Source organism: Rhinolophus ferrumequinum (assembly GCF_004115265.2).
Source record: "Rhinolophus ferrumequinum isolate MPI-CBG mRhiFer1 chromosome 15 unlocalized genomic scaffold, mRhiFer1_v1.p scaffold_54_arrow_ctg1_1, whole genome shotgun sequence".
Taxonomy (NCBI): domain Eukaryota; kingdom Metazoa; phylum Chordata; class Mammalia; order Chiroptera; family Rhinolophidae; genus Rhinolophus; species Rhinolophus ferrumequinum.
The window spans coordinates 13631411-13658215 of NW_022680357.1; the positions used below are offsets into that span (position 1 = coordinate 13631411).

Here is a 26805-nt window from a genome sequence, read left to right on the forward strand (position 1 = left end):
TTTCTACTTCTCGATGTATGCCCAAGAGAACTGAAGACACGTGTTCATAAAAGACTTGTACAGGAATGTTCACAGCAGCCTTATTTGTGACGGCCAAAGCAGAAACAAGTGAATAGACGTACAAATCATGGAATAGCCATTCAGGGGAATAAGTCTAAGCAATACAAAGGGATTATCTATTGATATGCTCAACGACATGGAAAAATCTCGAAACAGGCTGAGTGAATCAAGCCAGATAAGAGTGCATTCTAGGTGGTTCCATTATATACAATTCTAGAGGATGGAAATGATTCTGCAGTAACAGAGATCATATCAGCAGTTTCCTGGGGCAGGGGAGAGGTAGAGAGGTGGGTGGGGGAATAAAAAAGAGGCAAACCAGAACAAAGATGGATGTGTTCATTATCTTGATTTCCCTGGTGGGTTCACAGGTGTGTACATATGTCACAACTCATCACATCGTACACTTTGATTATGTGCAGTTGATCGTGTATCAGTTATACCCCAAGGAAGCTATATGTTACAAAAGGCAGTGTTTGAAGAAAGGGTGACTGTTTTACTTGATTGTCTCTATTTCATAAAAGAATGCAAACATCCAATAACAGACAAACAAAAAAAACAAAAGAAAACAAAACTCCAAAATATACATATTAAACATTGGTTCTCACCTTTTAGATTCATGGTCTCTTTGAAGACAAAGATTTTGTAACACTTCCTTTACTGGGCTTTGTCAAATGAATTCACAGATTCTGGCTAGAAATAAATTGTAAAGATTTATTCAAGGGTTTTAGGGGCTGCAAACTGGCAACACAACAAAGCAATACTCAGGACCCAGGAGTTATTGAGTCCGCCTGCCTCCCCACACTGGCCCAAACACATGTCTGCGCAGGAGTTCGCAGCATAGAAAGAAAAATAGTGTAATATTGAATTGGCCAGTCTGGAGACAGGGAGCCTGAGACCCGGCTCCCCGGTGGCATGTGGGTCTCAGGTTCTATAGGGCAAACTCAGGAGACACCGTGGGTTAGGGGTTCAGTTCGTGCTGGGCCCTGATTGGTCAGAAGTGAGGCAAAGGTAATAAATCATTTCTTCACGTCTTGAGGACAGTTCTGAGGTCTGTTCCCGCATCGCTCTGTCCATCTCATGGGAAAGTAGCCAGGGGGGCTGTTCCACCTTAGGGGTCAGGCACTAAAGCATAACTTACTTAAGTCAAGATGTTGTCTGCAGTCTGCCAGATTTGCGGACCTCTGACCGTTAGCCAAGTCCTGGCTACTGTCTTCTGCTGCCTTGGGGGTTGCTGGTTATCCTGGGGGGAAGGCTAGGTCTCTGAGCGGTTTCGAGTGCACCAGGGAAGGAAGACAAGCTAAGCGTTCTTATGGTGAACGGTACATTCTGAGAGGAATCAGTCCTGCGTTCTCAGCTTCTGAATGGGTCGCCCTCTGGATGACCGGTGGTCCGGATACTGGATGTCAGGCCATCAGCACACGTGAACATTCCTTCCTTGGTCCTTCAGAGGGTAATCAGAGGGTTCCATGGAGGTCTGAAGTGTATCGAGGTATTGACGCAGACCTGGAAAGGCCAACACTTGAAGTTCCCTGGCTGGTTCACACGAGAGCGGAATCGTTTCCTCAGGCCTCAGCCTACTGGATCGGAGGAAGTGAATGGCTTGACTTGAGTGACTCCATTTTATTTCGTCACTCTCTTCCTCGTCTTTAAGGAAATAGATAAAAACAACCCACCATTTATCTTAATTTACAAAATCAACAGAATGCTCTCTTGAGACCTTAAAGGAAAACGGAAAGGCAAGGGGTCTATGATAGAACAACACGTGTTTCCGTGTGTGATTGCTGAGGCACACGCCAGAATATGAAATGAAGCATTGCCGCTGGTTCCCAAGAGGAGATTGGTCTGTGATGGCTGCAAATCCCGACTGACCCGGTGTGTGCTCTTCTGGAGACCAGAACCATCATTGCTCTCGCAGACCAGGTTTTGCAAAGTGGTCACCAACACCTGGCAAGGTTCCTAACAAAATATGGTCTTTCCTTAATTGACAATTGTTGTATCGCTGAAAAAAAAACGTTGAGGCATATTTAGACTTGCAAAAAGAAAATAGACACTACGTATGGATTTATGTCGGGAGATGGAGTTGGGTTCTAGACTTAGGTAATTTTAGGCAGGACTGTCACCTATGTGGATGGATGCGTGGTGTGACCGGCTTCCTTTGGGACTGGTCCGTCGTACCTCATGGAAAGTCTGGTATTTGCCCTAGACGTTGTGACAACCAGAATATGTGAATTTGCATGACAACTCCCCTTGTGAAGCCTCTGTTTTTAAGGAAGCAAAAGCACTCAAAAAACAAAACAAGCAGGAAGAACATCTTGAGTCGTTTACAGTTGTATGCAACACATATACAATCCTGACAGGGCTGTACTTTCCCAGGAGGGACGTATGGGGGCTGGGTGTCGTGCCCTTCTGTGGTTTCCAAAACTGTTGTCCTATGTATTGTGAGTTCCAAGAAGAGTGGAAATGTGCATTACGTTTGTCAAACCATTCCCTGTGACTGTAGATCAAAGATGCCCTTCTTCATTATATTGAGTGTTATGGGTCAAAGACCATGCCCAGAGTATATCCAGAAAATGTAGAATCTTATTTAATAAATGACAAAGCTGTCTCTCTGTGGAGAGCAACGTGGAGCTCTCCCATCCCTGCTCTGGATATCTTGAGGTTTTTCTGCTTCTTGCAAGGGCTGCCTGACCTCTCTCAAAATCCTTAGCTCTGGGCCTTGCTCATCCTTTTCCCTCTGCCTGTAGCATCCTTGCGCTCCCCAGCGGGTCCTGTGCCCTCATCCTGCAGGTCTCGGCTTCGATCTCACCTCCTCCAGGAAGCTGCCATGATAGCACCCCTCACACAGGCTTGTGAAGTCGCATTTGCTGGTCCATTTCTCTCACTTGGCTCCCTGAGGGTGGGGCTCTGCCAGTGCCTGGCCCCTGTACGGGTGTTCATTTCCTTTGTGGACTGGGATGGGCACCTCTGCCCACATCGAAACCTGGTTGAGTCAGCAAGTCCCTTTCTCTTCCCAGTTTCCAGCTTCCTCGCCCTTTCTGTTCCCCTGTTCTGGACGGTTTTCTCCTGACTCAGACCTTCCCCTTCCAACTTTCCATTCCCTTCCCAGCTGGACCGTTCAGAGGCCTTGCTTGCTTCCTCTCCCCTCCGGGTGTGCCTTCCTGGCTTGTAGGCTCTTGTTCACTGGATATTTTTCTCCTGACTAGGCCTTAGCTGATTCCTTCTGCTCTTCTTGACCTCTTCCACCCAGGTCTGGGACTTCCTCCTCTCTCCCTGTGCCCGAGACCTTCTCCCTGGCTCTTTGGCAGCCCATATTCTGACCACTGAAAACAGCCCTGGGTCAGCCAGGCCACACAGGCCCAGGGCCAGGGCCCAGCTTGGGAAGTGGTGCAGATAATGGACAGGGGACGGCTCAGCCACTCCCTCTCTGCCCGCCTTCTTGTCCTTGCCAGGAAGGCGTGTGTGCGCAAAAACAAGTCATGCTAAAAACTCGCCAGAAACCCAGCTTCCGGGGAAATCAGTAAAGGGAAGGACCTTAGGTGGTGGTCACATTGACAGCATGAGAAACAGAAACAGTCCTCTGTGGTCGGTGGAATAAGGCCCCTTCCCCCCAAGATGTCTGTGTCCTGACCCCCAGAACCCATGACTCTGTTACACGGCAAAGGGACTTGGCAGACGTGACTAAGGGAAGGGTTTTGAGATGCGGAGACAGTGGTGTGTTATTTGGGTGGGCCAGATAATCACGAGTGTCCTTATAAGAGGGAGACAGGAGGTCAGAGAAGATGCTGGGCAACTTCTAGAAACTGGAAAAGGGAAGAACAGCAGCTGCCTGAGAGCCTCTGGAAGGAACGCAATGCCCAGTTAAGATTTCTGACCTCTGGAAATATGAGAGAATAAATTTGTGTGGTTTTCAGCTACTGAGTTAGTGGTAATTTGTTACAGCAGCCATAGGAAGTTGTCTGGCATCACCTAGAGTTTAGATTTTATTTTGGATGAAGTGGGAAGCATCAGTGGAGTTGAAGGAGGAAAATGATGTGTTTTTAGGACAATCCCACCGGCTGCTGTACAGGACTTGGTTGTAAGGGAACGAGAAGGGGAGAAAGCAGAGTGGTGCGGAGGTCCCAGTGATGGTCGCTTCCTGTGGCCTGGAGGCTGTGCAGATGCAAAGTGGGTGGTTGACTGCACACATCACAGAAGTGGAATGGACAGGACACACTGATGAGACCCGGGGAGCATGAAGGGGGATGGGGTCCGGGATGAGTCCTACGTTTCTGGTCCTTTCCCGGGGCACGAAGCCCAGAATGGGAAAATAAGGACTTGACAGAGCGTAGAGCATTGCCCACAGTTTGGAGTGGGGACAGAGGAGAGAGCCAAGGGGTGTTGGAGGGATATGGTCTCCAGGAGGGTGTTCCATGTGGCTCAGATGGTCCGATGTGGCATAGGTGGTGACAAGCGACACTCCCCTAACATCAAATGCTATTTATTCCGTGAGCGCATGCCGTGGAAGAATTTTGCACGTTGTAAATGTTAGGGTTGGGTGGGGGTCACACTTGGACATGTTTTTCAGTGGTGGCACCCACGTTTGGCCATTTGAGAATGTTGTCTTGACTGTATTTTGGTAGCTGGGAGCTGAGGGGTATCTGTTGCTGCAAATTACCCCGAAACCTAGCAGCTTAAAATAACAGGGAACATTTATTATCGCACACAGTTTCTCTGGGTCAGGGATCTGCGAGTGGCCGAGCTGGGCGGTTCTGGCTCAGGGTCTCATGAGGTTGCAGTCACGATAGTGGCCGGGGCTGTGGTCATCTGAAGGCTCGGCTGGGGCTCTAGGATCTGCTTCCAGGTTGCACACGGTTGGCAAGTGAGTGCTGGCTACTGTCAAGGTCTCACCACAGGGCCTTCTCCATGGGGGCTCATTGAATGTCCTCATGACGTGGCCGTTACTTGGCTTTGCCCAGAGTGAATGACCCAAGAGAGGGTACGTGTGATATACGACCAAATGTTGGAAGTGATCCTTCACTACTTCTGCAGTATCCTGTTCCAAGCGGGGCCTCTGTAGGAGCATGTATGACGGTTCCAGTTTCTCCACATCTTTGCAAATATTTGTTGTTATCAGACTTCTGATGGTAACCATCATAGTGCAGCAATGGCTCATGGTAGTTTTGATTTGCATTTCCCTGATGACGAATGATGTTGAGCTACGTTTCATGTGCATACTGGTCATTTGCGTATCCTCTTTGCCCCTTTTAAATTGGGTTGTCTTTTTCTTATTCAGTTGGAAGTGTTCTTTAGATGCTCTGGTTACAAGTCCCTTATCAGACTTTAGATTTGCAAATATTTTCTCCCATTCTGTGGGTTGTCCTTTTCACTTTTTTGATAGTGTGTTTTGAAACACGAAAGTTTTTTATTTCGGTGAAGTCCAGTTTGTTTTGTTCTTTTACTTGCTTCGGCTTTTGGTGTCATATCTAAGAATCCATTGCCAAATCCAAGGTCATAAAGATTTACGTCTGTATTGCCGTCTAAGAACTTTATAGTTTTAGCTCTATGTCTTTGATCCATTTCAAGTTAATTTTTGTATATGGTGTGGTTAGGGTCCAACTTCATAATCTTTTGCCTGTAGCTGTCTAATTTCTCAGCACCATTTGTAGAAAAGACTAGTCTTTTCCAATTGAATGGTCTTGACACCCTTCTCAAAAATCATTCCGGTTTATTTCTGGATTCTTACTTCTGTTCCATTGATCTATATATACGTCTATCCTTATGCCTGTCTTGATTCTGGTTGTTTTATAATAAGTTTTGAAATTGGGAAGTGTGAATCCTCCTACTTTGTTTTTCTTTCTCCAGATTATTTTGGCTGTTCTGGGTCCCTTGAGGTTCTACATAAATTTTAGAATTAGCTAGTCGGTTTCTACAAAGAAGCCAGCTGGGATTCTGCTAGCAATTGCACTGAATCTATACTATAGATCAGTCTGGGGCTGGTACTTTTCTGTGCTCTTCATGTATATTAACTCTTTTAATTTTCAAAACAGCCCTATGAAATAGGTCCTATTTTTATCCCCATTTTACAGATGAGGAAACTAAGGCCTACCGTGTTTCCCTGAAAATAAGACCTAGCCGGACAATCAGCTCTAATGCGTCTTTGGGAGCAAAACTTAATATAAAACCTGGTCTCATTTTATTATAATATAAGACCAGGTCTAATATAATATAACATAATATAATATAATACAATACCGGGTCTTATATTAATTTTTGCTCCCAAAGACGCATTAGAACTGATGATGGTCTGGCTAGGTCTTATTTTCGGAAAACCCAATAGAGAGGTTAAGGAACTTGCCTAAAGTCACACAGCTGGCCAGTGGCCCGAGCCAGGATGCTGAGTCCGTGTTTATAACCACGATGCTAAGCTGCCTCTGCTGCGACTGGCTTTCTATGGCTAGGCCTCCCCAGAGAGCGGGGCTCCCTGCCCGTCTCCCGTAGCTGGTGGGCTGAGTCCTGACCCCACAGTGGCCCCACACTCTTGTGTTCCAGGCAGCCGGTGAAGATCGTGTACTCATCCAAGGATCCCGCGAAGCCTAAAGGCGGCTCCAAAGTGGATGTGAACGAGGAGGCCGAGGCTTTGATCGTCAAGCCCTCCCAGAAGGAGCGGGATCCATCGCTGTTCAAGGTGCTTTACAAGACCTTTGGGCCCTACTTCCTCATGAGCTTCCTGTTCAAGGCCCTGCACGACCTGATGATGTTTACAGGCCCAGAGATCTTGAAGTAAGAGCTCTTCTCTCCCAGCCGGGGAACTCGTGGCATCCTTGACCTGTCCCTTGCGATGCTCCAACCTCTCCCTTAGGGTCCTATGACATGCTCAGTGGCCTTACAGCCCTGTCTCTCCATCTGCCTGCTTTGCTACGAAAGCATCTTTATTAAGGCCACTTTGATCGCAAGTTACAGAAACCTACTAGGCTCCCCTACAGCCCAAAGGGCATGATAGAGGATTGCCTTGGCAAGTGGGGAGTGCCATGAAACTGCAAGTCCCATGAAAACTGCAGCCTGAAACCAGCAAGTCAGAAAGGAAGTCACCTCTCTCGTCTCTGTTTCCCTCCCTCCCTTTTTTCCTCTCTCCCTCCATTTTTCACGCTGTTTCCTCTCTCTCTGTGTGTCTCTTGGGGGCACACGTTTATTCTCTAAGCCTCCCTACTCTGTCCCATCTGCTCTCTGTTTGCTCACCTTTGGGTGACCCGGGTGATGAGATGGGGCCCTCAGTGCGAGAAGCGTAAAGCAGAGGCACCCTGGCTGCAGGGGCACTTTGGGTGACCCGCACACTCAGATCACCTCCCTGGGTTTGGTTTTCCGTGTCTCAAACTGAAGTCCCAAAGCCCGCCTGGCCTGGCCTGGCCTGGCCTGGGAGAAAGTCAGAATGCGGGAACCGGCGGATGTGTCCCGGCCTCTGTGTGTCACGGCCCCGTCAGTCCGGCCTCTGTCCTCGCTCCTCCACAGGCTGCTCATCAACTTTGTGAACGACAAGGAGGCTCCGAACTGGCAGGGCTACTTCTACACAGCACTGCTCTTCATCAGCGCCTGCCTCCAGACCCTCGTGCTGCACCAGTATTTCCACATCTGCTTCGTCAGTGGCATGAGGATCAAGACCGCCGTAGTCGGGGCCGTCTACCGGAAGGTGGGTGAGGCCGATCATGGGCGCGTGGGCAGACCCGTCGGGACGCGGCTGGGTCAGCGAGGGCCGCCGTGGGCGTTGGAGCCCACCTTCTGGGGCAGTAGCACGAGGGTGGCCTCGGCGGCTGCAGATGAAGAACTGACCGGTAGGCCACAGCCACGCTGAGGTCAGGGCTGAACCTGTAGGACGTGGGTGAGCCCCGTGACAGCTGTGGGTAATGGATTTCTTAGGTGGTGCTTGATTTGGGGAGATTCAGGTTCAGTTCCTTGCTCTGCGATGAATATTCTATGTTTGAGCTTGTTCTGACTCTCCATTTGTCGAACTGAGTAGATGGTCCCTTCCCTGGAGGATAGAGTACGTAGTGGGCATTTGGGCACAGATGGCTTTAAAGTGTCGCGTCCCGTGAGACGAGAGTTGTGGGGAGCGAGGAGGGCGGCGCAGGGTTAAGAAAAGACAGTAGTCATGAATAGAGTTTAAGTGCAGAGGCTGAGGGACCCCCAGTCTCAAGGACTGGACTCCCGATCGGGCCTCGCATCAGCTTTTATTAGTTTGGTGGGGAAGTAAAGGAGAGAAAGCTTGCAATCTCAAGATCTGTGAATCCTATACACCATAATAGAAAGCCGATTTAAGTCAGTCACCCTTGTCTGCAGACAGCTGGGCTGTAAGTCTCAACTTCCCCAAGGGACAAAACCATATGCACATGAATAGATGGAGAGCACCTCATTGAATCCCTTCCCTTGCAGGTTTAGGGAAGGAATGCAGCCACAGAGGCTGAGGCTTTCCTTAGCCTGAGGAAGGTGGGGGGCTGTGCCCACCTCTATAAACCCCGTGGGTTCTCCTGTTGGTCCCCACGACTGCACCTGGCTTTAGTTGTTCCTTCCATGAGGAATCTTACTCGTCATGACTGTCCAGTCATTTTTCTGGGACCAAACCGGGAGGGATAAGGTGCAAACACAAAGGTTTAGCAAAGTCCCTGAAAGGATCCGTCTTGCAGACTCTCCTTTCTTTGGGGGCAGGTAGAAGGAAACAAAACGGTTAAGCTGTTGCGTGGTGACATTAAAGGAACTGGATTACCGTCTGGCTCCCTTCATTCCTTAGCCTCTGGGGCAATGGCACCGCTTGGGCCCCATGGGTTAGGAAGAGACTGTCTAGCAGATAGTTGGGAAAGATGGACTGGATCATCGGTTTTCTCAACCCTGTGTGCAAGTTACACTCACCTGGCGAACTTCAAACACTTCCCACGCCTAGGCCGTACCCCGACCCACTAAGTCAGGATCTCTGAGGGCGGGACCTCGGCATCCGTCTTTCTGAAAGTCCCCAGGTAATCATGGGAACCCGTGTTTGGGAAGCTGGGCAGCTTTGTCCCTCAGGGGATGTTTGGCCATGTCTGGAGATATGTTTGGTTGTCAAACCTGGGGATGGGGTAACGTAGTGGGGCAAGGCCAGGGATGCTGCTGAACACCCCCCAGTGCACAGACGGGCCCCCGAGAACCATCCAGCCTCAAAGGTCAGGATGCCAAGGTTGAGAAACTGTGGCCTAGACCTTGGTCCCTCTGTGTGTCTGGGGATCAGCAGCATCCGCATCAGCCGGGAGCCTGTTAGAAATGCAGAGTCTCAGGTCCCACCCAGAACTGCTGAGTCAGAGCCTGCATGGTAACAAGCTTCGCAAGTGAAGTGTGTGCACACTGAAGTGTGCCAAGCCCGGGTTTAGGCAACTGAAGAGCTTGACGGGGAGGCAGTGAGTGCCATCGATCAGAGTGAGAGCTTCGTGATGAGCCGGACGAGCTAGGAAGGCAGACATGTCAGCAGGGAGGAGGAAAGAGCAGCAGCTTTTCCTTCTTCCACGTGGGCCCTGAGACTGAGCCCAGGGCTCTTAGCCTGCCACACTCACCCTCTTTCCCTTTCCTTTGTCCCGCAGGCCCTGGTGATCACCAATTCCGCCAGGAAATCCTCCACTGTGGGGGAGATCGTCAATCTCATGTCTGTGGACGCCCAGAGGTTCATGGACCTGACCACATACATCAATATGGTCTGGTCAGCCCCTCTGCAGGTCATCCTTGCTCTCTACCTCCTGTGGCTGGTGTGTGTTTGACGTCATTCCCCCTGGCACGTAGGGAGGGGCCTCCAAGTGTGGGTAGAGGGGACGAGGGTGTGGGCGTCGATAGTAACAACTGTAGCTCACTGGTATTTCCTGCCATCAGGTACGTTTTCTATTCTGGCCTGTGAGCTAATTCCTAGGTGTTTTATTCCATTCTTCAGGTGTTGGGTTTATGTTCTCTTTGGGGGCGTGATATTCGTTTGCATTGGTCTTTTCTTGACAGCATATGTAATCAACAACCCTACAACATACACTCCGTATCTCTACCACTGTATCCTCCCAAACACTAACCAAACTCATGTATTCACTCGTCATGAATTATGTTGGTCAAGATTCTCTTGGTTGCAAGGGATAGAAATCCATCAGAGGGCAGTGGTGTAGGAGGATGCTGAACACAGAATGGATTGGTGACCAGGAAGACAGACAGTGGAAACCAACCAATCAGAATAGCAAAAAGAAAAAAGGATGAAAAAAAAAATGAGGATACTCTAAGGGACCTCTAGGATGATTTCAAATGCTCAGGACATTTGCATTCTAGGGATTGCAGAAGGAGAAGAAAGAGAGAAAAGAACATAAACTTTAAAGAAATAATGTCAGAAAACTTTACTAACCTGGGGAAGGAAACAGACATCCAGGTCCAGGAAGCACAGAACTTGAAATAAGACAAACCCAAAGAGACCCACAACCGGACATGTTGTAGTTAAAATGGCAGAAGTTAAAGATCAAGAGACCATCTTGAAGGAAACAAGAGTTACATACAAAGGAAACCTGATAAGGCTATCAGCTGATTTCTCATCAGCAACACTGCAGGCAGAGGGGAGTAGCAGGACATCTTTAAAGTGCTGAAAGAAAGGAACCTACAACCTAGGATAATTTACCCAGGAAGCTTATTCAGAATTGAAAGAGAAATAGTTTCTCAGACAAACAAAAACTAAATGAATTCATCACCATTAAACCAGTTGTATAAGAAATGTTAAAAGGTCTTTCAGCAGAAAGGAAAGGCCCTCACCAGAAATAAGAAAATATGAGAAAGGAAAAAAAAAATCTCGTAGGTAAAGCCAAATATTTCATAAAAACAATGAGTCAGACATTTAAAAAGCTACTATGAAGATAAAAAAAAGTATCAAACTCAAACCACAAAAAGTAGCTAGGAGATGCACAAAATGGAAAAATTTGAAACATGACATCAATAACATAAAGCATAGAGAGGTGAGTAAAAGTATAGTCCGTATACTATATGTACAGACTTAAACGTCCATCAGGTTCAAATAGTCTGCTATAGGTAAAGAATAATGTACATAAATAAACCTCATGGTAAGCACAAACCAAAAACCTGCAAAACTATACAAAGAACAAAGAGAAAGGAACCTAAACAGAACACTAAAGAAAACAGCAAAACACGAGGGACGAGATCAAGAAAAGAAGAACACAGGAGAACTATAAAAAATAACCAAAAAAACAATTAAAAAATGGCAATAAGTACATTCTGAATTCTTTAGATTGGTAGAAATCACCTTCTCTCTCAAAGGGACTGATGTGAAGTATTTATAATCTTGGTATCCCTGTCAGTGTGAATGTACCTATTTTGCCGCTGACAAATCAGTGCATTTGATTACGGGGTATTGTGCCAGGTCCCGATGTGGGTGGGATGCAATAGAAGGGGGTGTACACCTGTGTCAGGGGTCCCCAAGACCACGGCAGGTTGATTTGCTGGGAGGACTCAGGGCTCTAATGTATTACAGTGGCATTAGCAAAGAGGAGAGACGCAGGAGGTAGGTTTTTTGGGGAAACCAGGTAAAAGTTCCCAAGAGTCCTCTTGCAGTGGAGTCACACAGGAGGCCCTTTATCCCTGGAAACCAGTTGTGGCAGCTTGTGTGGAACAGTCCCAGCCAGGGAAGCTCAGTATAGAGAGACCGTACGCAGGGTTTTGGGGGGCTGGTCACACAGACAGCCTCTCTGCCTGGCACGTACCAAACTTCCAGATTCCCAGAAGGAAAGGGATGTTCAGCACATACCATATTGTTTGTACACACTGTTTAGGGAGCCACTTTTCCCAGTCTGAGAATGGTGGGAACCCTCCCCAAATCCATGCTCCCAAACGCCAGCCAAGGGCCTGATTTATAAGTAGGCCTTCAAACAAGATAAACCCTCAGACCAGCTGTGGGAACTGTTTTCTGCTCAATACCTTATTACCTTTCTAAAATTCGAATGTTCCAAACTCACCTGGTCCCAAGGGTTTCGGATGAAAGGTCCGTAAAGGGGTTGTGGGACCCTGAGAGATGGCTCGGGAATAAATCTGAAAATGCTTCCTAGCGTCTTGTTGGGTAAAAGTACCGGGACTGCCCGCGTCTGGCCGGACAGAGTGGGCGTGGGGAGGCTCAGCCTGGGGAAGCCCGGTGTGAAGGCCTCTGTTCTCTCCCCTTCCTTAGAACCTGGGTGCCTCCGTCCTGGCCGGGGTTGCTGTGATGGTTCTCATGGTTCCTCTCAATGCCGTGATGGCCATGAAGACCAAGACCTACCAGGTAGGGTGTCTGTCCCCTCAGGGCTCCAAGCTGGGCCCTGGCCGGAGGCCCTGCCCCTTGGGTCTTAGCCAGTTCCTTCCGCTCAAGATATGGGGTTCTCAGCCTTGCCTACCGGTTGGAACCCCCTGAAGACTTTTGCAAATGTTGATGCCTGGGCCCCATCCTGGGGTTTTGATTCACCTTATATGGGTGGGGCCTGGATATCAAGACTTTTTAAAGTTTCCCAGGGGGTTACAATGGGCAGTGAAGGTTGAGGGCTCCCGAAATTGTTAGACCTAGTGGACCAGTGACGGAAATCACGTCTGTGAGCCTCTGAGAAATTCCGTTTCCCATGGATTTATTCATGTATGTGTGTGAGTGCTTTCAAGAGTGGAGTAAATAGTATTCCCTCCTTTTTCCTCCTGTTATGGCAGGCACGGTGTTAAACTCTTTATTTTCAGAGATACTTTACGTTTTTTTTTAAGGTTTTAAATATCCAAGTAACAGAGTGAGTGCCTTCTCATTGTAAAAAAAGTGTTCAAATAATACAAAAGCATATAGATTAAAAGGGGATGTCCCCTTCCCTATCCTCTCAACCACGGTGAAGACATTGAAGCAAATCTTTCTAGAACTTTCTATGTGTTTATGTGGAGATCTGTTTATATAGTTAGATTTGGTGTGTATATGTATGTTTTTTGTGGTACTGTTACCACATAGATTTTTACACAAATAGGCCTGTTTGGCTGCCTGATTTCATCATTGAACACTGAGTCTCGGGGATTTTTCTGTGGCATGCCACAGTCTGACTTCATTTTCTTGAACTGGTGCCTAACGACCATAATGGAGATGGCCCAGAGTTTATTTCTCTGCTCCCCTGTTGATGGTTATTTATGCTGTGCCTGTGGAGTTTCAAATGAGAGCTCCTGGCTGCACTGCTAGTGCTGTAGGAGAGGAGTTTTAGGACATGGGCCTGTTGGAACGGAGCCTTATCAGGTGGGGCCTTGGGAGGTGAAGATAGGCAAGGAAGGGGGCTTGGGACCAGGTCACCTTTCATCCCCTTGACATGGAGGTGTCCCCGAGAGGCCCACCTCTGAAACAGCCTCAATCACTGGCTTCGACCTCATGTTGCTTCAAGTGTCCTCGTCTGTGACCCAGGCAGGACCTTTGCACTTAATAATAGGTTCTCGTGAGCATGAAGTGACTGAATGCATTTACAATTCCCAGAAAAGGGCCTGGCGTATGGAAAGTGCCAGATGCTATTCGCTGTATTTAACAGCTGTGTGGCGTTCAATACAGCCGACCCGGGGGTCGGAGCCATGCTGGCTGGTTTAGAAACATTTCACTGTTAACAGCCATGCACTGGCTGGAAAATAGTAAAGAAAATAAGAAAATGGAGGAAAACCCCCAATGTCTCTCTTGTGTTTGGATCAGCAGAGGAGAGGGCCCATGTCCCCCCTTTTCCCTGGATACCTACCTGAAGGATCTTTCTTGTCTCTTTTCCTCAATTCTAAATTTAATAGGTTTCTCTGTGTCTAATTTCACGTGATTCAGAGAAAAATTTCCCCCTTGATGAGAGTCCTTTGGAGTGGTCTCAGGGTCAAGTGTAGGGTTCATGGGAATTGCAGGGTCAGCTTTCCCACCCTCAGGAGACCCAGTTTTCATAGATGGGGGTGTTGAGTGCTGGTGTGATACTGGACAGAAAGTGAGTGGTCCAGCCCCCTGAGTGGTCCAGCCCCCTGATTCATCCAGCCCCCAGACGTGGTCCAGCCCCCTGATTCATCCAGCCCCTGAGTGGTCCAGTCCCCAGATGTGGTCCAGCCCCCTGAGTCGTCCAGCCCCTGAGTGGTCCAGTCCCCAGATGTGGTCCAGCCCCCTGAGTCATCCAGCCCCTGAGTGGTCCAGTCTCCAGATGTGGTCCAGCCCCCGGACGTGGTATTGATGCTCTTGTCTTTGAAGGTGGCCCACATGAAAAGCAAAGACAATCGGATTAAGCTGATGAATGAGATTCTCAATGGGATCAAAGTGCTCAAGCTTTATGCCTGGGAGCTGGCTTTCAAGGACAAGGTGCTGGCCATCAGGCAGGAGGAGCTGAAGGTGCTAAAGAAATCTGCCTACCTGGCAGCCGTGGGGACCTTCACCTGGGTCTGCACGCCTTTCCTGGTGAGTGGAGCCAAGTGGGTCTTGGCCCGTCATTTCGGGTTTTGTTTTGTTTTCATATCTTAATGTTTTTAAAATGTCACTGTTTCAAGTAGGTCTTCTCTGATCACTCCCTTTAAAACTTGTCACACGTCCTCCCCCTCTATTTTATTCATAGCATTTAGTGCCTTCCAGCCCAGGGTACTCAAAGTAGCCAGTTCAGGAACTGTTTGTCACAGGTTCCCTATGAGTTAAGGAGTTTGCCCCAGAATATCTACCAGCGTTCTCTGCTTCCTTCATTGAGAAAGTCTTGCTGAGAAAAATGATGTCAGCTGAACTAAAATGCATGCTTGATGCTATAGCTGCGCTGCACTGTGTAATCCGCTTGTCTTCTTATCTATCGCTGGCTGGTCACAGACTTGGATTGGCAGTGACCTGTGGACCACCCTTGGAGTGGCAATGCCAAGCAGTCGAAAATTCACTCATTCTTTCATATATGTGTGTCTCTGCACTAGAACGTCAGCCCAGGAAGTCAGAGACTTTGTCATTTCTGTTCACTGCTGCGTCCCCCAGTGCTAAAGACAGAGCATAGCAGGTGCTCAGCAAGTGTTTGTCATTCATTGTTAATCCAAAAATCAAACCACGGAGAAAGTTATAAAATGAAAACTATATTGTCTTCCCTTCCATCTTTCCCTCTTCTCCAAAGTGACAGTTTGTGTATCTTTTCAGGAAAAAAAAGTATTTTTGCAATAGATATTTAAAAATATGTATAATATATTGAAATGGAGTCATAGACCTTTTTTGACTTAATATGTAATCTCTTTAGACCTTTTCTTGGACTTAATGTCTAACCTTTTAGTTCATGCCTTTGGCTCTGCTTTGTGTATTTTAATGAAGTGTGCTTATCCATTGCAATGGGTGTGCCATCGTGGACTTAACCCATTTCATCTCCCAGTCCTGGCTTTTTAGGTGGTCCTCGTTCCGATATGCATGTCTTGGGGGTACTTTCATGGGTCTGTTCTTGGATGGCCAACTTTGAAAAATTTAAAGACAATAAGTGCAAGTTACTGTTTTGACAAAGGTGGTCCCAAACCCAGAGGCCATATAGAGAAGGAGCACGGGAACCCTTTCTGCACAGTTGACAGTGAAGGATGGTTAAAGATGACCTCAGATCATGCCTGTGTTTGTTTTTCCCTTCTTAACTATGTCATTCTTTTCAAAATGTTGTGCTAATAATGACTATTACTTCGTAGGTATGTTGGCAAATAGATATCCTTATGGGAGCTAAAAGCACACATTTTCATAAACATGACAGTTTTCTGTCAGACTGCCCTCTGCTTCAGTATAGCTGAGTGTGTAAAGAAACTCCTACCTTTTCATTGTTTGTTGAAGTGTGTTTGTTCTGACCCTGGATTTCGTTAGGCTCAGCTTACTGACTCTCAGAGTCTGAACCTGCACGCAAGACAGCGTTGTGGAAAGCAGTGAGGCTTAAACCTGAGTGAGTGTCAGAATCACCTGCGGGGCTTGTTAAAACACAGCCCGCTGGGCCCCACCCAGAGTTTCAGACCCAGTCGGTCTGGGTGAGACCTGAATATTTGTATTTCTAACATGTTTCCAGGAGCTACTGATGGGTGTTGGCTCGGGGTACATACACACTTTGAGAACCATTGGAGTAAACCCTTGCTACTCAAAGAGTGTGGCCTATGGACCAGCTGTATCATCACCTGGGTGCTTGTTAGAAATCCAGACCCTCAGGCCTCACCCCACACCACCTGAAACAGAATCTGAATTGTAGCAGTCTATCCCCAGGTGGTTTGAGAAACACTGGCAAAAAGTAGGAGTAAGGCAACTTTTCAGTAAAGGACCAACAAATTTTGTGGCGTTCTGAGCCATATGGTCTGTCCCAACTACTTAGCCATTATACATAAATGAATGGGTGTGGCTGTGCTCCTGTAAACATTTATTTATAGACACTGAAATTTGAATTTGATATAATCTTCATGTGTTATTAAGAATTATTATTTTAATTGTTAAAAATCATTTAAAAACGTCAGCTTCATTCTAAGTTCACGGGCCAGACATACACAGGTATGGGCCTTAGTTTGCTGAGCCCTGGCTTAGAGGAATGGAATGTTATTCTCAGAGTCAGGACACCTGCTGAGGTCTGCTGCCAGCTCACAGTGCGAGCTTCCTGCCTCCGGGTTTTCACCTATGAACCGTGAAGGGCTTAGGCCACAGGGGTGTCACATACGGGGCCCTGCCATTCTCTACCTCCCATCAGATATCCATAATCTGTCATGGTGTGCTTTCCCACCAAGTTATGTTCAATCAACCCTCCAGGTGACCTCTGTCAGGTGACTGCTGTTGGCCCAAGAAGTGACGTGTCTTAGCTGTTCTGGGACTCCGTGTTCCCTAAGATCCCTTTCAGTTCAAACGCTCCGGCATTCCAAGCGGGAAGGCTCTCCCATCTCATTTTTTTCACACTCCAGTCTCCCCGACTTTCCCCAGGTCTTTGAGGACCCTCTTTGATTTTTTTTCTTTACCTCTTTGGCTTTTAAAAGTAAAAACAATGTAAGACTGAGTGATAGTTATATAGGATGTTCGTTTTATTATTTTCAAACCGTTAAATAGTGTCTATGTGTTTATATAAGTGTAAGATAATCTCTTGTATATGTGATACATTTTGTTTGAAAAATAGTAATGCTTTCCCATGGTAAAAACAGTTAACGCTATTCCAAAGGGTCTGCAACAGGGTTTCTCGACCTCAACACCGTTGACATTTGGGACCTGATAATTCTTCGTTTCCTTGTTGTGGGGACTCTGCTTTGCCTTGTAGGGTGGTTAGTACACCCCTGGCCTCTGCCAAGTAGATGCCAAGCGCTCCCTCTCTTCTATCTCCCCCGGTGTGACAGTGTCTCCAGATATTGCCAAATGCCCCCCAGCCGAGAACCACCGGTCAGCAGTGAAAGGAATAGTTTTTTCTCTCCTCAGACCCCAGTCACCTAGCTTCCCTCCCCATACCAGCTTCTTTTGTGTATTTCCAGAGAGCCTACATATACACCAGTATAACAATGACTGTTTGTAATCAGTGTCATTAAACTCATGTATCTCTTTTATTTACTCCTACACAAGTGATAGCAAATCATACAGAAATCCAAGGCGTTCTGAAATGAAATATTTTTATGGGAGCAAGCTCTGCAACCAGAAGGAGCGGGCGTCAGGGTTTAATCCATGGGTTGTGTTGTACTTAGGATAGGGGAGCCTTTCCCATAACCCTTTGCTCTGCACATTCGATCCTCTGATCCAACCGAGTTTCCGGCTTGTCACCTGAATGTGCTGGTCCTTCACTTATCTCCTGCCCTGGTCTCCATTAGGAAGCCACGGCGAGAGATGCTTTAAGAGCGGCACTGGCTTTGCTGGACCTTGAGTTTGCCAGTCAGTTTCGGGGTGGGTGACGGGCTTCCTGAGATGGAGTTTGTTGGGCTGTTGGGCATAAAACAGATGAGTCTTGTGTCAGTCGGGACCTCGGCCCTGGCCAGGACACTGAAACCTCTGACTACATTAGGATAAAATATGTGGCCCTCCATTCCTTGGAAGGTGTTTGTATGTTCTTTCCACTGGCGAATTCCTGCGCCTCAAGGATGATGAAGTGTTTACCCACCGGTAGGTGTGATGGAAGCCAGAGGCCTGGGGAGGTCAGACCGGAGTGGGGATGCCATTTGGCGGGATTGACGGGACTGTTTTTCTAGGATATGGAGCCTGGCATTTATCATGTCCACTTAAGGCACTTCCTAAAATAGCATCCCTAGGCAGCCGGCAATATTTAGCATTTTCTCTGTCTTGGAAGATTGTGAGCTTCTTGTCTTCACTTACCTTGTATTTCCCTTCATTAGGATAATTACCATTCCACGTGGTAATTATCTGTTGTGTAGCTCTTTGCTGACCAGATCATACGTAGACCTTGTGGGTGTTTTTTTGCTTATATCCCTAGAACACCAGGGGACTTGGCAGCTGGTGCACACTCAGGAAGTGTATGCAGGGGAATGACTGAATAAATGAATGAATGAAATATTTGAATGGTTAGTCATGAACTATTTTGCAAGTGGAAGAAACCTAACTCAGATTGGCTAGAGGGACCTGATTCACAAAACTGAAAAGTCTAGGGAAGTGCTGGTTTTAAGTATGGCTAGGGTTTCAGGCATGGCTGGATCTAGGTGCTCCACAGATATTGTTGGGAATGAGTCCCTCTCCGCCTCTCAGCTCTGCTTTTTCTGTGGTGGTTTCTTTGTCAGACAGGTGCTCACCACGCGGTTACAGTTCATCCTGTCATCTCATAACCCCTGTGATGAGAGAGCCACCCCCCACCCCCTCTTTCCCATTAGTTCCTGCAAAGCTGTGGGATTGAGTCTCGTTGGTTGCAGTTGGCTACATGCTTATCTCTGAATCACTGGAGCCAGGGAGACGGGCTGTGTGAGTTGACCTGGGTCATGAGCTTGGGGTAGGGTGTGGGCGATGCATCTGTGGCCAAAGCTCATAGACCCAGACTGGGGGAGGTTCAGTGCCCCAAAAGAAAATTGAGGTGTTGTGACCAGAAACGGGAATGAATGGATGCCGGGCAGGCAGAAATTTTTTGCATCCTTGCCCCTCACCCATGATAAAGTTGTAGCAAACCCCAACTGTCCACCGCCTATACCCCAGTTATGTCCACACACTTCCAGACACCCCCGGATAGGGAGAACCTGGTTCATCCCTGTTTCCCACTGGACCACGAGTCTCAGGCTCTCCAAGCTGGCCTCACCTCCCAGGACACAGTGCCTGGCACACAGCAGGTGCCCAGTTGGTACCTGATGGATGGATGAATGACGGCTACTTCCTGGAGAAGCCAGAGTTGTGGATCTAATGGGCCACGTGATGTTGCTCCCTCCCTACGTGTGCCCTCTGCCGCCTGCAGCCACCCTGCCAGCTGGACCAAGGGAGATGGTCTGTTCTGCTGGTGAGATGCCTGAGGCCTGGTTTTCTCCACTGCTGAAGAGACACCGCTGAGTGTATGCTCAAATCCGTCTACCTGCCCACCCATCCGCCCATCCATCCACCCACCTGTCTTCCCATCTGCCCACCTATCCATCCATCCACAAACATTTACTGAGTATCTACCATGATCCAGGCACTGTCCTAGGCACTGAGGAGAGCAGTGAATACCCCAGACAAAAATCCCTGCCCTCATGGAGTGTTCGTTTATTCTAACTGGCAGAGACGGACGATAACCAATAGGCATGATAACTACATCATCTAGTCTACTCAACTGTCATAAGTGCTCTGCGGTGGCGGGGCTGGGAGGGAAAGGTTTAAGTGAGAGCGAAAGGGAGGGCCTCCAGTTTTAGGTGGGATTATCCAAGACTTCATTGAGAGGGCACTACTTGAGTCTTTGCCTGATGGAAGTGGGGGACCCCACCGGGGAGAGGAAAGAGTACAGTGGCCCTGAGGCTGGCCTGCGCTGGCCCCATAGAAGGAGTAACTATGGAGGCCAGCAGGGCGGGAACAGAGGGGCCGAGGGGGAGAACGGCAGCAGAGGAGGCCAGACAAGGGACAGACAAGGGACATTTACAGATCAGGTGGGCCCTGGCGCCCAAGCCAAAACTTTGGCTTCTGTATTAAGTAAAACAGAGTGACTTTGGAGAGGTGGTTTGTTTTTTTAAATTTATTTTTATTGAGATATAATTCACCATTTTTAAGTGTACAATTCAGTGATGTCTAGCACATTCATAAGATTGTGCAACTATCACCACGATCTACTTCCAGAACATTTTCATCACCCCAAAAAGAAACCCTGTGCTCATAGGCAGTCACCCCCCCATTCCCCCTGGGCTTACCCTCCCCCAGCCCCAGGCCCCCACTAATCTACTTCGTATCTTTGTAAATTTGCCTATTCTGGACATTTCACATACATGGAATCATATTGACATGTGGCCTTTTGTGTCTGGCTGCTTTCACCTAGCATCGTGTTTTCAAGGTTCATTCCTATTTTTGTGGCTGAGTTCTGTTCCTTTGCATGGGTATATTTGGAGAGTTTTGAGGGAAGAGTACCTTTGAGTAAGAGGTCACTGCCTGGAAGAGGGGAGCCAGTGTGCAGACATCCCGGGGATCAGGTGTCAGTGGCTTTTTGAGCTCCTCACCTCCCTCTTGGCCTGGAAAGTTTCTGTGCTTTGCCTCAGGGTCACCTCGCTTGTCAGTGCAGAGCCGGGGAGGAGCCAGCTCTGCCTCGCTTTGGAACCGGCATATAGATTCTTTGGAAGACTAGACCGGAGAGTTTGGACTGAGTCCTGTAACAAGAAATCAAAACAGCTGCCATATATTGCGCTTGACTGTGCCCGGGACACTGTGCTAAGCACTCGACAGAAATGCCTGATTTCTTGCTTCAGCATCCCTGCAAAGGTATATCAGGATAGCCATTTCATAGATGGAAAGATAGAGGCTCGCTTGGAGAGGTGAGGTGGCACGCCCAGGGTGGCACACCCAGGGTCACACAGCCAATATCTGGCCAAACTTAGGGTCTTAATTTTTAAGCTATACAACCTTCTAATAGGTAACCAAAAAATGAGACAGCTGTAAATACCCTGGCCCACAGGCACCCCAGAGGCTCAACTGGGAATCTGACTTCCAGCAGTCTGTCCTGAGCTCAGAAAGGCAGGGCCCCGGCAGTTTATATCCCAGGCTAGCGTGGAGCCCGGGGATTTTGTCCATCTGCCGGTTCCAGGGTTTTCCGGACTGCTTCTGATGCCATGTGCCAGATGCTCTTGTGAGACGTCCATTACTAGCCTCCCCTGGCAACACCTGGCACGGCTGTGTCCCCAGCAGTGAGGGAGCAGCACGGAAATCTACCTGTTAATCTTTTCCCTCCCCACTGAGCCAAGCAGCCCTGCCCTGTATTACTCAGCGGTCCTTCCTTTCTCCTGGGGAGGGGAGGCAGGTGAGGTGCTGCTGTCTCAAACAAGGAAACCCGAATTCTGGTTGCCTGGGTAGTAAAATCCCAGCCACCACCACAGGGCTTCAGGCAAGTCTGACTTTGTGTGGAAGGGAGTGGCCTCTGGAGAACTCCAGACGTTTATTTCTTTTCTTTTTCTTTTCTTTCTTTTTTTAATTTTTTTTTATTTTTTATTGGGCAACAGTGTGTTTTTCCAGGACCCATCAGCTCCAAGTCAAGTTGTTATTTTCAATCTAGTTGTGGAGGGCGCAGCTCACTGGCCCATGTGGGAATCAAACCAGTGACCTTGGTGTTATGAACGATCTAACCAACTGAACCAACCGGCCGCCCCTATTTTCTTTTTCTTTCTTTCTTTTTTTTTTTTTAAAGATTTTATTGGGGAAGGGGAACAGGACTTTATTGGGGAACAGTGTGTACTTCCAGGCCTGTTTTCCAAGTCAAGTTGTTATCCTTTTAATCTTAGTTGTGGAGGGCGCAGCTCAGCTCCAGGTCCAGTTGCCGTTTCTAGTTGCAGGGGGCGCAGCCCACCATCCCTTGCGGGAGTTGAACCGACAACCTTGTGGTTGAGAGGATGCACTCCAACCGAGCCATCCGGGAGCTCAGTGGCAGCTCAGCTCAAGGTGCCGTGTTCAATCTTAGTTGCACGGGGCGGAGCCCACCATCCCTTGAGGGAGTCGAGGAATCGAACTGGCAACCTTGTGGTTGAGAGCCCACTGGCCCATGTGCGAATTGAACCAGCAGCCTTTGGAGTTAGGAGCATGGAGCTCTAACCGCCTGAGCCACCGGGCCGGCCCGTATTTTCTTTTTCTTTTTAATCAGTGTTCCTTTCCTGGCGTTACAAAACTCAGTGAGCTGGAACTTTGAACATTGGGATTAATTCCCTTACTCCACCCCCATTTGACAGATGAGATGACTGAAGCAGGGGCCTAGGCGCTAACTTGCCCACAGTCTCCTTTAGTGTTCCGGTGTCCCAGGGGTTGTTGTAAGCACCAAGGATACAGTCCTGTGCAACACGGAGTCCCCACCTTTGAGGAGTGTACATTTTAGTGCAAGAAAAGGCAATAAATACATATACTACCACAATAAAAGTGGTGACAAGTGCTGTGAAGAAAAATAAACCGGGATAAAAGGGTAAGAGCCACAGCAAGCTGATTCGGGTGGAGGAGTGTGTTAGAGGAGTGACCGGCCACCCTGGGGTAGGAAGGTTGTTTCAGGCAGAAGAAACCGCAGGGCTCAGGCCTGGGGGTGTGATGGTGCTTGGTGTTGCTAAGGAACTCCGAGGAGGCGTGTCCCGTGTGCCACAGGGAACGCTTCCGGGACAGGCCAGGCATTTCTGCTCCTGGTCATTCATTTATCCGGTTCGTTCTCTGAGTGTTTAGCGCGTACCTGCCATGTGCTGGTCATTGCCTTGGACGTCTTCTGCCACCTTCGAAGACCAGTCGTACGTGATCGCAACTCCCGTGGGGCAGGCCTGAACGCGTGGCGGAGTGTCACTGCCCCTGGCTGACGCCTAGGTGACTGCCCCAGGGACACAGGTCAGTGCCGGGCGTTCTGCTTGCTTGCAGGTTGCCCTGTCTACATTTGCCGTCTACATGACCATCGACAAGAGCAACGTCCTCGATGCCCAGAAAGCCTTTGTGTCCTTGGCCTTGTTCAACATCCTCCGTTTCCCCCTGAATATTCTCCCCATGGTCATCAGCAGCATCGTGCAGGTACCGGCAGGCTGGTGGGCTGAGGGGCCTCTGGGGAGACCAAGGGCGCGGCAGCCCCGCGGAGGGCGGCACCCTCCCTTTCCTGCCCCACGATGCCTGCTGGGCGTGGCAAGGCCCAGACCCGGCGGCTTTCGTACCCTTTTGGTCATGCCTCAAAGAAAGACATACGTTTTGCTTCTCGACAAGGAACGCACACTGAGTCTATGAAACGGAAGTTTAATGCAACCAGGCTTTCCTGTGCTCTGTGAGATTTCTCTCTGACACATTTTATCTGATTTATCTATGCCGGTCTGCTCTGTTCTGCCCTATCCCCTATCCTACTTTTTCAAAAACGCATCTCTTGACCTACTAAATTGATTTCACAATCCACTGTTAGGCCGTGACCCACTGTTTCAACAACCCCCACCTACACCGTCTAGAATTCCTGAGATTGGTGCAGTGACCCTGTCAGGAGAGGAAGCTGTCGGCCCGGGCACACTTTTATGCCGTGTGAAGCTCCTGCCACTTTCCTGCCCATAGTATTTTTCATATGCTTCTCCCTAGCGTTGTACACATTCATTTTGCAAACCCCGTTTTCAGCCTCTCAGACGAATCAGCCTGAAGACTGTACAGTTCTGGCTGTAGGCTTTTATTTTAAAAAAATAAGCAAGTAAAACCCCTTTTTATTATGAAACATTTCAGGTGTACGCAGAAGTAGAGACGAGTGTGGTGATGAGCTTTGTGCTTCTAGCACCCAGCTTAGACATTGGCCCTACTTCCTTCATCTAATCCTTTTTTTCTCTTCCTCCCTCCCTTCCTTTTTTTCTTTGCTGAAGAGTTTTAAAGCAAATCCCAAACCTCTTGACACTTGACCTGGAAACACTTAAAGCACACATTTCTTCTTACATACTTATAACACCATTACCACATCTAACAAAATTAACAGTAATTTTGTAAAATAATACTCTGTATTAAAATTTGGGGGGGGTTATCAGACATGTCTTTACTGTTGGGCTGTTTAAATCAGTACCATTGTGGGTTTCTAAAAATGTATTTTTATTGAGATACAATTGACATGTAACATTGTGTACAGTTAAGGTGTAGACCAGTTGATTTGATACATCGAGACATTGCAGTGTGATCCATCACTACCTAGTGATAGCTGTTACATAATTTCCCTTTTTGTGGTGGGAACCACTGAGAGGCTAGTCTCTTAGCAACTTGGGCGTTTATAATCCGGTATTCTTGATTCTGATCACTGGGCTGTGCGTTGGCTCTCCAGGATTTACTTGTCTCCTGGCTGCAAGCATGTGCCTTTCAGCGGGACTATTGCCTTTGGTTATGTCTCTTAAGTCCCTTTGCATCTAGGACAGTCCCCCTGTGCTCTCATTTAATACCTGTTGTTGACTTTTAAAGGAAAACAACCAAGAACCAAAACCGGTTTTACTTTTGATTCTAAGGTGGACACTCACTGTAGGCAAGGCCGAGCCTTCAGAAATGAGGGAGGGTGTGGGCCCCTCGACACGACACGCAGGGGAAACCGCGGAAAGTTAGCCTCCGGTCTGTTTTGCAGAAATGCTTTTAAAAATAACCGCCCCTGTAATTGCTCTCTGTGTAGGCGAGTGTCTCCCTCAAACGCCTCAGGATCTTCCTGTCCCACGAGGAGCTGGAACCCGACAGCATCGAGCGGACGCCCATCAAAGACGGTGTGTGTGTTAGGGCCCTCTGTGCCGGGGTGGCAGCCCTGTCACACGGGTCTGGCTGTGGCCCAGTAGCTTGTCTGCGAGGCCGCAGGGAGCAGGATCTCTGCAAAGTGCCGTGGACGGTAGGGCCTTACCTTACACACACGGAGCGTGAACTCGCACTTCGGTTTTCTTGCTGAGAGGCAGGCATCCCCTGGGCGAGGCTTCCAGGGGGCCCTGACCTTGATCGTCCTGGGTAGGTGGACAGGCAGAACACGGACGTTGGAAACTGGCCAGCTGTGTGGACTTGGGCAGGTCAGTTCACTGCCTGACCCGCAGGTTCCCCATCTGGATAATGGGAGTGAAGTTACCCTTCTTTGGCAGGGGGTTATTTGGAGTTTTACTGGGAGGTTTGTTTATTTCATAGCTTATTAGTTGATCCTTTCCTGGTCAAGCCCCCTGACTCATGGCTGGATCGCCACACACTTAATAACTACTGACCGCTGTGAACGCTTTCACGTCATGTCACTCCCGCCATACTCCTTCTTGTCTAAGGACGTCAACGTGATAGCCCATCCGCTCTCCCCGTGGCGCACGGAGCGGGGCGTGGAAGCCCCCGTTTTACAGATGAGGACACTGGCCTCAGTAACTCATCACACAGCTAATAAGGAGAGTCCGAATGCACACCCACAGCCCGTCAGTACAACCTGTGCTCTTCACCTGTGATGTATTGAGCACCTACTGTGTGTCAGGCACTGTTCTAAGGACTCTCTGCGTAGTTACTTCTCATCACAGCTCTGAGGCCGATCCAATTGTTCTCGGTCCTGGACGAGGAAAGTGAGGCACAGAGATGTTCAGTAATTTGCCCGCAGCTATCCAGCTGGGAAGTGCCAGGATAGGGAGATGAACCCACACAGTCTGACGCCAGAGCCCAGTTAATAGGGTGACAGGAGTAAAAGTGTGTATACGTCGGTTATAATGTGTGAGCGGTGCCTGGGCACCTAGGAGGCTTTCAGATGTCTCCAGTGGTACGTAAAACACCCAGCACATTGCCTGCTAAACAAGCAGTGTCGCTTCTCTGGTGAGTGAGAAGTTCCTGAGGCATTTTCATTTCAGCCGTCTAGGGCGCATTCCGCAGCCGGCTGAGGCACTGCTGGCATCCAGGCAGGTCTTGTTCTGAGCTGATTATAGGACGTTGATTATAGGATATCGAATAGCGTCCTTGGTCTGTACCCACTAGATGCCAGTAACCCCCACCCCACTTTTGACAACCCAAAATGTCTCCAGAAATTATGTCCCTTGGGGAGCACCGTCGCTGCCTTTGAGAACCGTTGTTCACTGGGTGCTGGACTCTTCCTCTGACTTCCCTGGCCTGTGGTCATCCCGGTCCTGCTGTCCTGGGGACCATCGTGCCCCTCCCCCTGGAGGATGCGGGAACAATGCCATCTCTTCCAGGGTTAAATTTCTCTGCGTAACACAGGGCTGAACTTTGAGGCAGCCCGTGAAGTGTTGGAACTGCTCTGTGGTGGTTAAAGCTCACTGACAGTGTCAAGGTGAAAAGCCCCTCGGCCTCCTGGTGCCCCCGCCCGCCACCCCCAGCCCCCCTTCCTGCCCCAATGACAGTCTCCTAGGCGATTTGATTTTCTGAGATGTTTGTCTACGTTCTCCAGGTGCCAGACGGGGCCATCTTGGCAGCTCCCGCCAAGTCTCCTGGTTCACTAGCTTCTCTTCAATTCCTTAAACAGCACCTTCCCATTTCCTCTTTGTTCTCTGTTTCAGGGATGCATGGTGGGTGGGTATGGTGAGGGAGAAGGTTAAGTTAGGTTAACCAGTAACTTACTTTCCCCACAGATTTTTGTTTCTTTGATGTGTGGGAGACTTTAATTATGAGCCACCTTTAATCCACCCAGAGATAAGATGGGTGTGTGTGTGTGTGAAGTTGTCAAAGGAAGAAATAGAGTCAAAAATTGCTTTTTTTAAGTGAAAGACATAAAG

The 26805-nt window shown here is 48.6% G+C and overlaps 1 protein-coding gene across 2 annotated transcripts in view; it reads left to right on the top strand.

Annotated features, from left to right (window-relative positions):
• Positions 1-26805, top strand: part of ABCC1 (ATP binding cassette subfamily C member 1) — a 116163-nt gene that overhangs the window by 51981 nt on the left and 37377 nt on the right. For both annotated transcript variants that reach the window (XM_033101156.1, XM_033101157.1), the window contains exons 8-14: positions 6589-6819; positions 7546-7723; positions 9639-9800; positions 12248-12340; positions 14276-14479; positions 23003-23149; positions 24747-24834. In XM_033101156.1, coding sequence (XP_032957047.1) covers positions 6589-6819; positions 7546-7723; positions 9639-9800; positions 12248-12340; positions 14276-14479; positions 23003-23149; positions 24747-24834 — 1103 coding nt within the window. The remainder of the gene's footprint in view (positions 1-6588; positions 6820-7545; positions 7724-9638; positions 9801-12247; positions 12341-14275; positions 14480-23002; positions 23150-24746; positions 24835-26805) is intronic.